Genomic DNA, 18,151 nt, shown 5'->3' on the forward strand with positions numbered 1-18,151 from the left:
CCTCTGAGAGTGAGAACCACATTATAGTGATGTAACCGGGCCAATTTGGTTGCTTAGGAGACCTGGCTGGAGTCACTCAGCACACCCTGGATTCAAACTCAGCGTCAAAAGTCAGCGTCAATACTCGCTGAGCTACCCAGGCCCCAATAAGTGTGATTATTAAATGTTCATTTGTGTTAAGACATGGTCTCAGCTCTTAAATTATTTAAGAGTGCTATAAATGTATTCTAACCAAAATAAATATATTTTTTAAACTAACAAATAAATATACAAATACATATTTTAAACAATAGAATTATAGCCACAGGGATACCAGGATAAATATACAGTGTTTGACCTATAATCACTAATGTATAAATCTATAATCAAATAGTAAAAATTTATTTTTTAAAGTTTATGTTTAAATTAAAGTTTAAATGTTGCCTTTCAGAATAAACAAATACAAATGAATACTTTTTTTGGAAAAATGTCATTGTATTTTCATATTTTCTAGAACAAAGACATTTAAAGGTGCACTCAGTGATTTTTATGTATTTTTGTTAATTACTAAACTTTTAAATAGAAAGAAATGGTAGTACTAATAGTAGAACAGTATTTTTAAAACAATGTAAAAAGACTCATCAGCCTCAGAGAAAAAGCTGCTTTATTCTACATATGGTGTTGGGTGCTACCTGATATTCATGAAATATATGACATTTTGTAAGGGAAAATGTACAGTCAGCCAGTTATGGACATAAAATATCACTAAACAGCTGAAATACACCTTGCAGTTCTGTTGGTGTTTATTTTGTGATTAATGGCCGTCTAACTCCAGCATAACGTTATCCATCTTATTAGTAGTTTACTTGCCAAATAAATAAATAAATGCAAATGAAACTTGTATTTGAGTTTATTATTATTTTATTAGCTTACTTGTAGAGATCACATAGGTGATCCATGAAGCAGGAAAGATGACTCAAGATACCTGGATGAACAGTCTGATATGTGGATGTGTGGTTGTTACTGATAAATATCAGACCTCTAGATGGCGCCATTGAACAATCAGAATCAGGTGTTCCAGAGAGCTGCGTAACAAAACGAATACACCTTTGTCTTGAGAACGTAATTCAAACTATTCAATAAAATCTACCTTCATTATATAGTTGACCCTTGCCTGAGTGTATGCCAGTGTGGTTTTAATGCGTTCACAAGTTTAAAAATATGATTTTGAAATGTTACTTTGGAGAATAAAATTCACAAAACATGTATTCAAATATAAGGGGGTTTTGAACCTGCTGTTTCAATCCAATAACTGTTAAATAATACACACATTTGTGTAATTTGATTTGACTCCTTTGAAACCCCATAATTATTGAGATATAGCTTTTGTAGCCCTGGTCTCGCCTACAGCTAATATTGCTTTCTCATAACTGGATATATCATCATGAAATAAAGACAGAACACAATTATTGATTTATCCATACATCTTTATGTACTGGTTGTTATTAGTTATTTTACCACAGTAAAATGTTAGTCATGCCATTAATTACGGATCATAGATTACTGCTTTTCCAAGGGCAGTTGCAAATTCAGCACCAGTAATTATCAGATTATTCATTCCTTCACTAAACACACGCACACATTTTATCATTTGCATTTGACAACATTCATAAATTATCTAGATTACTGAAAGTCTTTGACTTAAAACAATGATCTCCAGCGTAACACAAGATTGTAGCTTGAAGAATCACCTCAGGACAGACGACTTAACTGAATCCATTTAATACATTCTCAAACCATCATAAATATAATCTTTCTATTATTCTCACAAATAACTGATTGTTTTACCGGTGAGGTATTCTGATGATAATCATTTACCCACAGACAAGATATTTGGTCTGCATTTAATACTAATATTGGTAATTGCATTTATTTTTTTCTTTAATTTTATTTTGATACAAATTTTACTACTTTATCTTAAGCAAATGATCTAAATCTTTCTGCCGTACACTAATCTAACCTCTGATCATGCACATCGTAGCCCTCTAACACAATACTGGCCAAAAAGCATATCATTCTGCAAAGGTTTATACAGGATATAATGGGGGAAAAAAAGAAAAAGGGGAATTTATGCTGGAAAAACACATTTTTGTAGCTGATGAATGGCTGCTATACAATAGCACTGCTTTCCTTGACAATAAGTAATAATAAAAAATTATGCAAAAACTCCATGATATATTGTGCTCCCTATAGACAGCTTTGCTTTTTACTTTTTTATTTTTACACCAACTATTGCATCTTCCAACAGCAAATCCTTCTTCTCTGATTTTCGGTCACTATACAATACCATGTCCCATTAAAGTCTGCTTATACTGCCATTTCCAACTCAAGGCAACAGCATTTAACAGCTTCAGAAACATTACAAAACATGAATTATGTTGTGGTTTTATGTATGTAGCACATGGATTATGTTATGAAACACACATTACCCAACACATAAACCAACAATAATTAGGCATTTTCAGATTAGCTTTTACACACTGAACAGAGAACTACTCACAACTTACATAACACATTATGAACATGGTCTACATTGTGCTGTAACATTTAGGCAACACAATCCAAGCAACTCACACAACATTCAGGGGGGGAGGGGTCGAATACAGAGAATAAACACCAAAGGAGAAAATAAAACAAATAAAACCTCTTGACTACATCATGGAATGAAATAACTAAAAATGTAAAAAAATTAATAAACCAAAACTAAACTGACCATAGGTCTGCCTAAAGTGCATGGCTTCACAGTTGTGTTCACATGAACGTCAAAAGTGCTGAGAATTCAAGCGAGAGCGTCTGCCTCGACACTCAAAACAACATTTAACTACAACTTGCTCTAATGAACTATTCACAGTCACAGCACCGCATCATTTACAAGCTTGATGTAGCTATTTTGCAAGCACGCCAACGCGGTGAGGTAAGCGCAAAGACCGTTTATAAATGTAACAAACAATATCGTGAAAGTATAAGAAATCTTGGTTTAGCAATGTCTTCAAAATCACGTCTTTTTAAATCGAGAGGGAAAGAGCTTTCATATTGCTTCTGCGATTTCAAGACACTTCGAATATATGGCTAAGATAGTGGCTACTGTTTTTTGGTCTTTTGTTTTTACTGTTTATTAACAAAGTATCACAAAAATATGTCGAGTTTGCATTTCACTCAAAAAAAAAAAGGTATTTTGCATGAAAAAAATTATATTTCGTTTTAAGACCAGTAAGATTTTGCTGCATTGTTACATTAAATGTATGACATTTCCCCCAAAGTTTCAGACATTTTCAGAGTTTTCTGGCATTTTTGATTCAAGTATTTTTATAGATTGTTCTTCTTATTCTTTGCTGTACAGTATATTTGACTGTATTACAATCATCATAAATTAAAACACAGTGCAACAAATACAACCATGTAGAAATACTGTACATCACAATTTAAATAATATTAGAATTTATGTAAAAATAATAATTATTATAATTTATTTGTATATTTTATTTATTACATTTTTTGCATTACAGTAAGGGGAAATGTGCTTAATTGTCCTGAAAATAATCACAATGTAAACAGTCTTTATGGTCCTAAAATAGGCCTAATTTCTTTGAGGAAAAAAATAAGCAATTTTTATAGATTATTTTTTAAGCGTGACCTGTACATGCTATAATATATTAAGTTACTTCCTAAGCCATGTTAGTTGTTAATAACAATACTTTAAATCTACCCTCTTTCTTCTACAAACACTTGATTCTACGAAATTAAGAGTTACTTGCAAACCCAAAGAAGAGATGCAATCATGTATGGCTATATCTTCGAGGTCCACACATTTCATATGCAGCAATCAACAGAATTAAACCTATAAAAGTACAGTACAAAACAATTCATTTAAGACCTACTGTCCATCTACGCTTGCATTTAGTGATTTATAAAGTGGACGGCCTGGTGTTGCAAAGGCACAGGTGTTATAGTGCAATCAACAAATAAATAGCAGCACCTTTAAAATGTCTAATATGTCAAGGCGCAGTCTCTCAGCATGTCCTTCATCAAGTTACAATAGCAGAAGACAGAGGAAGTGCAAAGCCTCAGACTAAAGATGTATAATACTGCCAACCCCAATTCAGATGACATATAAAAGGAGTATTTCACCAAACAATACACTTTTGTCATCAAGTACTCACCCTCTAAAAAGTGGGTTGGCTAAAAAGCATACACAAGTGGGTTGGGAACGACAGCAGGGTAAATAAATGAAAACAGATTTTTCATTTTTAGATGATCAATTTCATTAAACTCACTGAGACTGATTCTGCCCAGCCCTATTCTCACTCAGGTCCTCTTTGGTTTTCTGAATGCAGGTGAAGATCTCTTTAAACAGGGCTATGTATTCTGGCTGATGGAGCTCATCTGCGGGGCAGATGGAGTTTGTTGTTGTTGTTGCCGTTGCGGTCTTTATCAGACTCCTGCGCCGTTGCGCGTTGACGTTGGCCGTTTGCACACCCTTGTGGCTGAACTTGTCCGCCCCCTGGTGGCAGCGACGGAGCAGCTCGTCGTACTTCATCTGCAGCGCGCTATACTGCGCATCAACCTCATTCAGCAGCGAGATTCCGCGCTGCTTCACCGCCTGAGCTCGCCGGATGCACGTGCGCTCGTGTCCGCGCCGGATATCCTCGGCTCGAGCCCCTCGGACGTAGCTCTCACTTATGCAACGACGCCTCCCCTGCTGAAACTCTACCTCTAGCTCTTCCTCGTCCTCTGGCCCCACCATTTCCTCAGCGGAAAAGAAAACATTTTCAGGCAGCAGAGCGTCTGTTGGTTTTGCGCTGGATGACTCGGAGCGCCACAGCTGCTGTAGCTCCTCCACCTCAGCTTCTAGCTCTGCCTGGCGACGGCGTGTTCCCTCCAGCAGACTCAGACGCTGTTCTAGCATGCTGTTTTCTTGCACCGTCAGCTCGGTCTCCTGCTCTGCCTCCACCCGTCGGGCACGCTCTGCTGCCAGCTGTGCCTTCAGGGTGTGGAGAGTGTGTTGCAGGGTTGAGTTCTCCTCCTCCACCTGTCTGTCATCCGGGGCAGGGTAGGACTTCTCACGTAGGTTCTCCAAGCTCAGATACCTACAAGAAACAGAACCTTGAGTTATGTGCCATTTTTGCACAAGGAGGTTTAAAATACCTGGAAAGAGTGCTAGCTTTCCTGTTAATCTCAATGGCAGTTGTTCAGCTGGCACAAAAAGCCCTGGAAAAATGTGCCCGACTTTTTTTTAGCAAATCGTCTGAGCCGTAAATGCAATGTGGCTGATTGCAGGAGACTGGAAAATGACAAGATTACAATAATACAATTAAAATTTTGTGAGTTATACGCTGCTTGCAAGGAAATACAATTTTGACAGAATGCATGGCTACTTTTGAAAGGCCGTCAATGAAGAAACCATTGCTATTGTCTTCCAAAATGGTGTAGATACAGCATCTACCTGCAGGGGTTAAATGATGTCCCTGAAAAGTGTAAACACTGTTTGTTTGAACATTCCGACCAGCCCGACACATCAACTCTGACTTAACCAATGGCGTGAGTTTGGTGCGGGACTATCTTTTTGTTCGACCAATGGCAGTAGGGCTTAGAAACAAAATTAGAGTTTTTCAATTAAATATTACCAAATTCAAATGAAAATACATGTCAAACGATCACCAGATTTTTAAATTGTCCAGAAGAGGGCGCAATAAATACATGTAATCCAAACAGCTAATTTTTTATTGCAAAGAACATCCCTTAAAAATGCATACCATTAAAAACAAAAGTACATAAAATTATTCAAAATTTTTATTTTTAAAATTGCATATTCTCAAATCTCAAGTAAAACAAAAAAGAAACACTTAAATAGACAGTTCTATGGTAACTTAAAGGGTTAGTTCACCCAAAAATGAAAATGATCCCATAATTTACTCACCCTCAAGCCATCCAAGTTGTATATGACTTTCTTCTTTCACAATCAGAGTTATATAAAAAACAATACCATGGCTCTTCCTTGTTTTATAACAGAAGTGAATGGTACCTTAGACTTAGGCACCATAGGAGCGCAGACCACAGTTACCGGAAGCCAGTGGTTATGGTTTATAAAGTTATAAATATGGATATTTTTCTTACAAAAATGCATCGCTTTGCTTCAGAAGGCCATTATTAACCCCCTGGAGCCGTATGGATAACTTTTTTGGGCTTCAAATTCTAAGGTACCATTCACTCCCATTATAAAGCTTGGAAGAGTCAGGATATTTTTTTATATATCTCCGATTGTGTTTGGAAGAAAGATGAAAGTCATACACAACTAGGATGGCTTGAGGGTGAGTAAATTATGGGATAATTTTCATTTTTGGGTGAGACTGATAAAACTGAAGAAAAAGGGTTTTTCAACAGGGAATTTGTTTTTACAATATTTTGAAGCAAATTCAATGACATTCATCTCGCCTTCTAAATATGCTTCTCATCGGACACGTCCAGCTATGTTTCACGTGATTATCTAGCTCTCTTATATCTGGAGCACAAATGGGAAGCCTGCTGGACTAGCACACACTTGCATGGAGGAGAGCGCAGAGCAGTTATCACTCAGAACAGGAGGGGATATCGAGATGCACTTTTCCAAATTGAACTCCTTTTTAACTTAAGTGTTTTAAACTTGTGCGGCTCCTTGTCAACATGTAGGGATGTTGTATTTTGTCTTCGCTATATGCAATGCATAATATAAATTAATTTAACTGACTGTATACGGTTCACAACACTCTACACTGTAACTTAAGGGTTAAACTTCTGGTGCATAGCATCACGTGACGCAGCAGCATGGTGTTGATTTCCGCTAAGTGTTTCTAGGGGCGTAGCGCCAACAAAAGTGCTTGGTAACAAACCTCAAATTTTTTTATTAAAACTTGTTTGAGTGTAAAGAGTAGCATCTCTAGTTTTGTTTGATATGCCGCTTTAAAATAAATCATTTGATAATCAGTACATAGATTCAGAATTTTATAATGCTACATTTTATTTTATCATGGTTGTCTGTGATTGGATGATGCTGGCCGTTAACTTTTAACAGAATTGTTTGTTTATAACGTCTCACAAAACCAACACTCCTGAAAACATAGTAAAAAAAGAAGACTTTTTATAGCTTGGTATTATTTAAGATTTCACAAGTTAGTCCCGCTCTCCACATATGTGGACATGCATTTTTAGGAAACCCATTCACTCCAGGAAAAAAAAAGGCTTTTTTTTGTGTTCGTTTATTAAGTGCTACTAGTTACAAATCAAAAGGGGAAGTGGAAAATGTACACAGCAGTCACACTCTGATCTCAGGTGGGGGCCGTTCAGATAGATCAAATTCTCGCACTAAAAAAGCTAGCTTGATGCACTTTTTACCTTAAACATGTAACATCATGTCACATGTAAAGTGGGTTTTTACATGGAAGTCTTAAGAACGAAACATACTTTATGCAAGTACGTATGTGTCAGACCGCAATTCATAGCACAAGTTTGCGTTGCATTCTCAACATGAACACTAGGGTTGCTATAGCAGTCTACTTCAACAGTTCTCTTTTTCACACCAGATATCATGTGGTTAGCTGTAAGGCGGCGCAACAGTTTGACGAGACAATCTTCCAGTCAATAAGGTCAAGTCAAAATGTTTTACTTACCTGAATAATAAAACTGTTTAAATGGCACAAACTTTTGTTACTGAAATGCCCGAGGATTGTTGCCACCACAGTAATGCAAAACATACATTATGTATATTCCACCGGACCACACATTGGCAATGCGCTGGCCAAGCACTCGCATCTGCAGAAGTGTACTTGGGTAAAGTACTGTATGTTTCTGGCTTAGAGGTCGGCCGATAGTGGATTTTGCAGATACGATAACAATGGTGGTGGAAAATGCTGATGGCCAATTAATCGGACGATAGTTTCTTAAATCGATTTGGAGGATAATTTATAAAAAAAATCTTAATCTTTTCTTATTAAACAGACACAGATGCAACAAGAGTCAAAAATAAATAAAATTCCAGATGTAGTTTATTGTTCAACCAAAATCCCAATAATACTACGAAAAAAATAAATAAAGTAAAATAAAGATTTGGTGCGTAATGTGGGACTTTTAACAAGCCAGAAACACACCAGGGACTCTTATTTTGCAATGCTATTCACAAGATGTGACGTTTCCATATAGTCAAATTTATCATTGCATATATTTTTGTAGATAACCGATAGTTCCAAAAAACACAGATTAATTTGTAAAAACCGATATATCGGTATACCTCTATTCAGGATTTAAAGGCACAGCAACAAAAAAAACTGGCCATTTAATTCTATTGGTCAGAAAGAAAGTAGAAAATATGGCAAAAACTAACATTATAAGTGGACATCAGGGGGGAAAAAAAATATCATATAACCTGTTTAAATACACTTTATTTTCTTTTCTAAGGAATCTGTTGTCAGCTGCATTATTAGGCTTGAAGTACACTGTTTACTTGTAGTTTCATGTTGTTTGCCTCTCCAGCAGAGATTGATTAGATCCAGGATTAGTGGATTACAGTAGCAAGGCCTGGCCAGATTATGTCTGGTTTTGAAGGACCATAAGATGTCCAGTCAGCATGTACTGTAAGTGGGGCGATTACACAGATCAGAGAGGTCACCCTCGAGCTGGCCGTGGGGGGGTTGTCCACGTTACTTTAACAGTCAAACATTTCTAGTACAATCACTATAGCCACCTCAAAGTCCCTGAAACTGGTTTGACAAACAATGTTCTGTCCTTTGCGAACATATTGTCCGAATCGTGAACAAATGACTCTTTTGAATCGGGTCTTTATAATGAATCACATGACAAGAGCTAGTTTGAACTCAAAAGCCCAGGTTAGCAATTTGAGTCACTTTCTCAACGTATCAGCCATCAGTGAGTTCACAACTGGGAGCTCAGATATTACAACTATATCAATGTTATACTTTACGATTAATGAGCCATCAGCTGTCTTTCCTTCTGTTTCAGTTTAGGAGCCAATGGCTCCTTATTCATTTTTTTAGTCAGGAGCCTTGCATGGACTAAAAGCCCCAAAACATCAAATGAGCTTTTCCTGGGTCTAAAGATATTTACGTCTGAACACTTTCAGCAACTCTTCATCTTGATTACAAACTGTTTCTCTGCATGCAAAGAGCTTTTGCACAAAGTCGGTCAAGCAAACAAACATGTTGAGTGTATGATTGTTTACGTGAGGTTGATGTGATCAATATGTTTGACTCACTTGACTTGTTGAAGATCATAGATTTCTTTTAGGCAGGACATGCTCTGGGCTCCGAGACAGCAGCGTGCATCTGCAAGGTCTCTCTTTGACTGGGACATCTTCAGATCGTCCACCTGCTTCTGCAGACCGTCCATATGAGTCTGTAATCCATCTATGGTCTCAGTCAGACTGCAGATCATGATAAATAAAGAGATGTATGTCTTGACATGTTGTCCTTGGGAGAACTGGAGTTGGCCAAGGTTAGTATTGTAACACAAACTATTACAAAGACAAAAACTAGCAGTGCAAATCTATTTTTCATTGGCTAAAGAAATATGAGTTTGCAAAAGAATAAAACATTAAACTGAAACTATAAATATGCACAAAAACACAGATTACAGAGTACAGTATTTTGTCAAAAAGAACAACTCATTTAGGCAAGAACTGACTGACATGTAAACAACCATGCACAGTTCACTTGTTGCATTTTCTCAGAAAGTGTTGCTAAAGACAGAACAATTTATTCAGTTTTGTCCCCCATTTTAGGGGAACATTCAATGTAATTTCCCAAAGACACAAATTAAATATAAAAAATAAAGCTAAACTGAAATTGAAAATCGAAATTCAAAACTGAAAACTGTGACATTTGCAAAACCCTGGACTTATCCTCACCCCTGGATTTTTTGTTGGGCTGTGCGGTTCTCCAGCACCAGTCTTTGGTTGCTTTTCTCCAGGTCTCGTGCAGCCAGGTCCAGCTGCTCATATACTTTGGCGTGCTGGTCGTTCATCTGCCGCAGGAGATCCACCTGCTTTGTTAGGTACTGTGTGAGGTCACACAGAAAACAATGTATTTAGAGGCAATACAATCCATTCAAATAAATAACTACCGTAACCACCATAAACATTGAGAAGGACACGTCCCTCCTTGGGCTGGGTGATCAAATATTTTCGATGATTGTTACGGGCAATATGAAATAAAGCAAAATTGTGAATATTACAATGATTTTAACAGGGACTAAAAACAAAATGTTTTTTATTTTGAGTAGTACGGAGCAAAAACAGTATTTTGTTTGTTCTGGTTCCGGCGTTCCGCAGCCTACTTTCCAAATGGTACCCAGTTAGAACGAAATACAAGAACGGTTAATAACGTGTCCTTCAGAATCAAAGCACATGCTCATTTTCTACTTAAAATATAGATGCCTAATTTTTTTCTGAAAATGTACTACTGTACCATTTGGAACCCTCTGGTCTTAGGTTTTATGAAAACATTGTTGTAACAAAAGTCACCGGTTACAACATTTAAAAATAACGTTTTCACTCCTGAAAAACTGGAAGGGATTTTGTTCCATTTTCGGCAAAAGATTTTGTTCATTTTCATTCCTTGAAATATTTTAAGTCCCTAGAAGTTACCATAATATTTATTTTTAACAAGAAGCAACTGAAACATTTTTACTTGTACTTATTAATGTTGGTTAAATGTTAATTTCAACATACTTTTTTTTTATTAAATTTTAAAATGTTAACATTAGTTAGCCTAATGGATCTAAGATGAATGAACAATTGTAGTTTTTAAATTAAACCAAGAATAAATGCTGTCAAAATATTTTTCATTGTCAATTCAAGATACCGAATACATTAACTAATGTTAACAAAAAGAACCATATTGTAAAGAACCCTCCATGTTATAAAGTACATCACGTATATCAATGAGAGCTCTTAAGATGTTTTGCAAACACTGGCCCAAATACTGCGCAATATTTCACAAGTTCCAAGGACATGTCACAACCAAATGTAACTGTGTACAAAAGAACAGTGTTATGTTGACAAAACCACAATCATTTTGGTTTCAATGCAAGCGACGGAAATGTTACTTCATCAAATTATGTTGCAATAAAAAAATACTTCCTATTGCTATTTTTTTTTTGACAAGAAAACAAACTGAAGACTATTTAAATGGTGAAATATCTTTAAACCCATTTGCATATAACAACATGCAAACCAATTATAAAGGCATCATGAATCACCAGCTCTTCTCCATAAAGCCACACAGTCACACTTCCTGTAAGACAGTGATGCTAATTAATGCTAATAATTAAGTCTGCTTGAGCTCCAAGATGGAATTACCTCCTGCACACTATATACTGTATAATGGTCTGCACTTTTATTGCATCTTTTTTAACATTAGAGGTTACCAAAGCGCTTTACACTGTGTCCCATTCACACTCATACACCAATGGCTGCAGAGCTGCCATGCAAGGCGCTAGCCTGCCATTGGGAGCAACTTTAGTTCAGTGTCTTGCCCAAGGACACTTCGGCATGTGGAGTCGTGTGAGCTGGGAATCGAACCACCAACCCTGCGATTAGCAGCTGATCCGCTCTACCACCTGAGCCACAGCCGCTCCATTATGGCTACAATACAATAAAGTATGTGAACCAGTATGTATTATGCAACAATCAACATTTCGAACAGAAGTATGGTGCATTGTTGGTGCATGATCTAATCACGTTGCATGAGAGTTGCTCCCAAAAACATGAATAAAATGTCATGTTGCTGCTAGTACTCACAGTTGCACTCACGGCGATGACGCAAACATACAATGTGAAAAGAGTTTGGTGGGGGCTAAAGCAAGCAGAGGTAGATCACCCAATATCCATTCCAAAAAGCAACTGCCGGCACAGTTTAATCGGTAAAAAAAAAATATCGGTTATAGTGTTTTACCGATACATCGGTTGTAATCCGTTTTTACAGGTATATCGGTCGTAATCCGTTTTTACAGGTATATCGGTTGTAATTCGTTTTTACAGGTATATCAGTTGTACCGATTAATCATGCCGACAGTTGATTTCTGGAAAGTTATTGGCAAAAATGTAGCCTGACATTTTTATTCCTGCCGGGGGATTCTACAGATAAAACGGTTTAGTTCTACATTTTAACAGCGCCTCTAGAGGTGAAATAAAAACAATCATGTGGGGACTTCTTGTATGTAAATCGGTCAGTATTAACATTATTCACCCATATTTATTTTTTTAAATTATGATTAGGTAATCAAGTGTTTTAAATGAATGTGAAGGCATGCAATGGAAAATGCGTCTATATGTAAACGCCTCGTCAGCACATGCACCTCATCTGGTGAAATATGTGCCGTATATATACAAAACCCTTCATCAGGTACAATACAAGCTATAAAAAGTTACATTTGGTAAATACTTCATTTTAGAGCATTGTAACAGGGCCAAATCTACATTTCAATATAAGAGTCCTTTTGGCTTGTTTTAATTAAACGTCCCAGGTAATGCACCACATTTTTAGTATTTTTTCCCTGGTTATTTTGGGGATTATGGTTGAACAATAAACTACATCGGGATTTTATTAATTTTGGACTATGTAGCCTCTACTCTATGTAGAGATGTCTGTGCCCGTCATAAGGAAAGACAAATATGTATATATATATATATTCTTATTTTTTTCATTCTTTAAATTGGATTTAAAAATGATAGGCTGATTAATCGGTTATGGGCCTATTCCACCAACTTAGTTATCAATGTCTGCAAAATCCTCTATCGGTCGACCTCAAAAGGGAAGTGGAATGAAATCTAATTTGGGTTCAAGACCATTCAAACCAAGTGTGAAAACAGCCTTAGAAAAAGAGTTACATCAGACTGTATCGCATTGCCAGGCCATTAGCCAAACAAGACACCATAAACACGTTTTAAACGTAAAGTCTTATCTCATGATTGGTCTGACGCCAGACACATTTACACTGTCAGAAAAAGCAGAAGTACTATTTCTCAACATTCTACCTGCCTGGAGGAACGAAGACCAAACAGGAAATCGTTTTAGGTTTACAAATTTCCTGCCAAGAGCAAGATTAGCCAAGATCAACAAGTGACAGTGAGCCTACCAGCCAAATTTCTGATACAGTGGCCTCAAAGAATTTAGACACTTAAGCTATACTTAAAGTTGTCTGGAAGTCTTTACATTACAAAATATCAAAGCAAGTGGTATCTACAAACAAATAATCCTAGAGCTTTTCTCTTGACTTTGTGGAGTAATTGAAAAAGAGGTATTTGCTTTGCCACAAGGGAAGAGTTCAACAAAACAGATGTGTGTGTTGGATATTTGGGAGCTTTGGGGGAATTGTCACCTCAATCTCCTGCAGCTGCTCCTGATTGGTGGAGTACATCTGCTGAAGGCCTTGCTCCAGCTCATGGTTCCTGTCCAACAGAGTCTTGCCCAACTCAGCGGCCAAATGCAGATCTGTCTCAAACACACACACACACAGAGAGAGAGAGAGAGAGAGAGAGACAGAACGGTAAACATTAGTGGACGTTTACGAAGATCCTGTCAATCCAGCAATAGGAACGCTCAGAAAAGAGCAGAAACACAAGCCCAAACAGAGTCCAAGTGAGCGAGACACAGAAGAGCTGCCCATTTCAACAAGTTTCTCACAACGGCGTCATTTTATGGGAACATTCAAGTGGACTTATGAATATAGAACGAGTGGCGGATACAAAGCGGGTTGACTTTGACTCGTGTTTGATGCCCCTGATTTAGAGTGTGCCTCGGCTTGAACCGTAGATAGGTATTGGACGGGGAGTTTAGACCATGTGACCCAAAAAACGAGTTGCAGTCAAATTTGTCTGACCATTGGAAATGAATGGGTGAGACTAAAACACAGCAATGTTTGGGGGGAATTTATCAAATAAAACACAGGGACAGAAATGAAGGGGTGAGACTATTAGGCTTCAGACTGCAGGCAAATCAGATATTTTCAGGTAGAATGTCCGCACTATTAATTGCAAGCGATCAAATAAGATTTGCGTGTTCAGACATAAACAACCTATCTGCATGGGTTGCTTTGCTAACGACGTAGGCGTACCCACGTGACGATGCTTTCAAAACAGATGCGGGAAAAATGGAGGTGTATCATCTCGCTCTCCAAATAAGCGCCCCGTCCAGTCGTGGTGCAGAAATCCTCCGTCACACAAGACAAATTTAACGACGGAGGAGACTTGTAATTATTGTGATGTTCCGTGCTGCAGTCACAGATGTTTGACGTCATCATTGTGTGTCGCGTTAAGAGTGATGCAAAAGACTATTTGAAATCCGAATTGAGCAGCCAGAGGGTTCGGACTGAGACGCATCTGAATAAAATCAGATTTCAAATCGCATTTGAAACCAAATTTTTCAAAAAAATCTGATTTATTGTGGTTTTTTGCTGTCCAGACTATCAAAACTCATCTGGATATGCAAAAAATCTGATTTTTAGTGGCAGTCTGAACATAGCCCAACACATCCAAAAAGCAGAACACACACACACACACACACCAAACTCAGAATGGCCTACTTCCATCCTACTCTACCACTACTATTTCTACCATAAACAGAAATACAGCGTGCTACCATGTTCAAATGATAGCAAAACCAGTTTAACTTCTGAACAGCATTCTGTTGTAAACAAATCAAGCTGGACTTCCGGCTGTATCGCTTCAGTTCTCGTGTGAACATGCCAACATGCTTATGTGAACAGATTCCCCTCATGAATGCACAAACAATTATAGTGAAAAGGACTCAAATATTGATTGTTTCTCACCCAAAGTGATCGAATTGCTTAAGAAGACATTCATTTAACCACCGGAGTGGAACTGATTACTTTTACTACGACTATCTTTGCTTTTTGGATCTTTAAAGGTCTGGTCACTATCCACTTGTATTGTATGGACCTACAGAGCGGAGATATTCTTAAAAATCTTCATTTGTGTTCTGCAGAAAAAAGTAAATCATTCACATCGGGGATAGCATGAGGGTGAGTAATGATGTGAGAATTTTCATTTTTGGGTGAACGATCCCTTTAAGGGCAAGTCCAGATCACTACTATTTTTTCCCTACAATTATAAACGTTATAGTTCATGGACATAAAACTATAGAATGTTTTCTATGTTTTATTAGGAAACAAATAATAACAAATAAAAATGAAACACGGAAAGAAAGAAAATACTAAAATCAGAGTAAGATACTTACAATTAAATTGCCCAGTAAAAACAAAACGTTCCCCTAACATTGGTGTATGGTTCCCGTTTGGTTACTTTTTTGGGAACCAATTCCTAACGTTCTAAGAATGTTCTCTTCAGGCTCTTTATTTTATAACCATAAACAAACATTCCCAGAATGTTGCAGGTTGGTTTTTGTGGGATAAACTAAAAATAACTTATAAAAATTGTTCAATTATGGTTTTATATTTACTAATATATATATATATATATATATATATATATATATATATATATATACACACACACACACCTTTAAGGGCACTGCGAGAAGAGGAACTCGAAATGTCGTCCCCAATCATAGTAAGAAAATATATTTTCCACGAAGGGCCTTTCCACAAGACTGCTATTGAGGAGTACAATCATACAGTGATGCCATGCTCCCTTCAGAGAGCCCATATCAAGAGCTGAGGGAATAGGGCATAGGGAGGATCACTTTCGATTGGACATCGCCCTTGATCTATATAAATCTGCACACTGAATTATCACTGACTGACATTCATTTGTTGATTTCCTCAATAAATAATTGCTTCTAGATGTGAGATTAAATAAATAAGGTATTGATTTGATCAATTAAATGTGATAAGTGTTTTAAATTAAACAATGGATCAACAAAGACTTTGACTGTGGGCTGATTATTTATATAGACTGATTGTTTTATTTATGATTAATGATGTATGAATGCATGAATATGTAAATATAAATGATGAAGAAAACTGAAGTTAGGGGAACGTTAATAGAACGTTAGGGGAACATTCTGCAAACCTAAAAAGAATGCTCCGTTTCCGTAAAGAGAACTTTCCTGGCTAACCAAAAACAAACCTTAAAAATGTATGTCCTGGGAACCAACAACTAACATTCCCAGAACGTTCTGGGAACCAAAAATGTTTAGTTGGGTGGGGCCAGTCCATAAAGATTAAAATACACACGGTTTGGGAGGGCCTGGGTATCTCAGCGAGTATTGATGCTGACTACCACCCCTGGAGTAGCAAGTTCGAATCCAGGGTGTGCTGAGTGACTCCAGCCAGGTCTCCTAAGAAACCAAATTGGCACGGATGCTAGGGAGGGTAGAGTCACATGGGGTAACCTCCTCATTGTAGCGATTAGTGGTTATCGCTCTCAATGGGGCAGGTGGTGAGTAGCATGAGGCTCCACATGCTGCGAGTCTCTGCGTTGTCATGCACAGAGAGTCACGTGATAAAATGCACGGATTGACGGTCACAGAAGCGGAGGCAACGGAGACTTGTCCTCCCGGATTAAGGCGAGTAACACCACCAACACAAGGAATACTAGTGAATATGATTTTTTTTTTTTTTTAAATTTGCAAAGATTTCAAACAAACTTCTTTCACGTTGTCATTATGGAGTATTGTGTGTAGAATTTTGAGGACATACATACATACATACATACACACATACACACATACACACACACCCACACACGGCTTCAAAAGTATTGGCACAAGATGTAAACATTATACATGTTAACATGATTTTAGTGTGATGTTAGTAAGTGATATCATACTAAAATCATGTTAACACGTAGAATGTTTACATGGTGCGACTACACTTTTGAAACAGTGAATATTTTAGCATTCATTGACAGGCTCCATTCACTTCCATTGTAAGCACCTCACTGTAATCTAGATTTTGCTGTTTTTTTTTTTTTAAATAATCAAGTAACAAGTCGAAATAATTTTTGCTAATCGACATTATGCCCAGTGATGAATAGAATGCATTACAAAGTAATAAATTACTTTTTCATTGGAAAAGTAAGGGATTACTCTACATTTTTCCGTAATTTAATAACAATTACTTCTGATGTATTTGCGTTAAGTACTGTATAGACTATAGAACAATTCTATATAAAACAATAGTGAATTTAAAATCGAAATTTAACGTCTAATATTAAAATATCTATTTTCTAATTTAATTCTGCCCCCTTAAATTCTTTGGCCAGTTCATGAATAATTTATTTGATATGATTTATTTGAAAGAATTAAAAGAACAGTTTCATGTCTATCCTTGTATTTTTCATCAGGTCAAGGTTGATCAGGGTTTTAGAAAGTAATTAGTAATAAGTAATGCAATTACTTTTCAGACAGAGTAATTAGTACAGTAATATAATTACACTGTATAAGACGTAATTAGTAGTTACTAATTACTTTTTTTAAAGTAGTTTACCAACACTGATTATGCCCACAAACGCTGTCGATTATTGAACCCAGAATATTCCTTTAAAAACATAAGCTGACTGCTCTCAAACACAGATCATTATTCAATACGATTTTCCCAGTACATCGGGAGGGACATCATAATTATAGAAGTGAAAACAATAAAAGGTTTCACCAGTTTGACGTCACAGTGCGCATTTAAAAGGTTTATATGGGCGTGACCTTCAGTTAGACGTCATAAACACTGCTGCATTATCACCTGTATTAACCACTCATCCGCATATTTCTCATTCTTTTCACTCATCCTAATGAAACAATATAATTTCCCCTTAATGTCACATCACATGTTGTTTATATATATGTATATTCGTCTTACCATGTTCCAAATCTTTCCTGCTGTACCACAACTCCTCCTCACTGTGTTCAAATTCCTCCTCTACTATCACGTCCGTCAGCATCTTATCACCTGTTAAAGCTTCCGAACGACAGAAATCATCCGTTTAGTTTCTTTTCCCGTTTATCCTAAGACATTTGACTTTGTCTGATGGATAAATGCTTAGTGAGCAGTCTTCCAACACTACAATCCCCAGCGGTGCTAACCGGTGTCTACAGCAACGTGGCAGACTCCGCGCTGAAGAATTTACGGGATAAAAACAAGAACGGATCTC

The 18,151-nt window shown here is 37.0% G+C and overlaps 1 protein-coding gene across 1 annotated transcript; it reads right to left on the minus strand.

Annotated features, from left to right (window-relative positions):
* Window positions 1-1,462: 1,462 nt before the first annotated feature.
* On the minus strand, window positions 1,463-18,094 carry LOC127647545 (cerebellar degeneration-related protein 2-like). The gene is made up of 5 exons (XM_052131839.1): window positions 17,860-18,094; window positions 13,405-13,517; window positions 9,932-10,080; window positions 9,281-9,448; window positions 1,463-5,126 (listed from the first exon to the last, which is right to left on the minus strand). Exons 1-5 carry the CDS (start codon window positions 17,939-17,941, stop codon window positions 4,310-4,312), a joined length of 1,329 nt encoding a protein of 442 aa, XP_051987799.1. The 5' UTR covers window positions 17,942-18,094; the 3' UTR covers window positions 1,463-4,309.
* Between the last annotated feature and the right edge of the window lie 57 nt (window positions 18,095-18,151).

This window comes from Xyrauchen texanus, chromosome 8 (assembly GCF_025860055.1).
Source record: "Xyrauchen texanus isolate HMW12.3.18 chromosome 8, RBS_HiC_50CHRs, whole genome shotgun sequence".
NCBI classification, from domain to species: Eukaryota; Metazoa; Chordata; class Actinopteri; order Cypriniformes; family Catostomidae; genus Xyrauchen; species Xyrauchen texanus.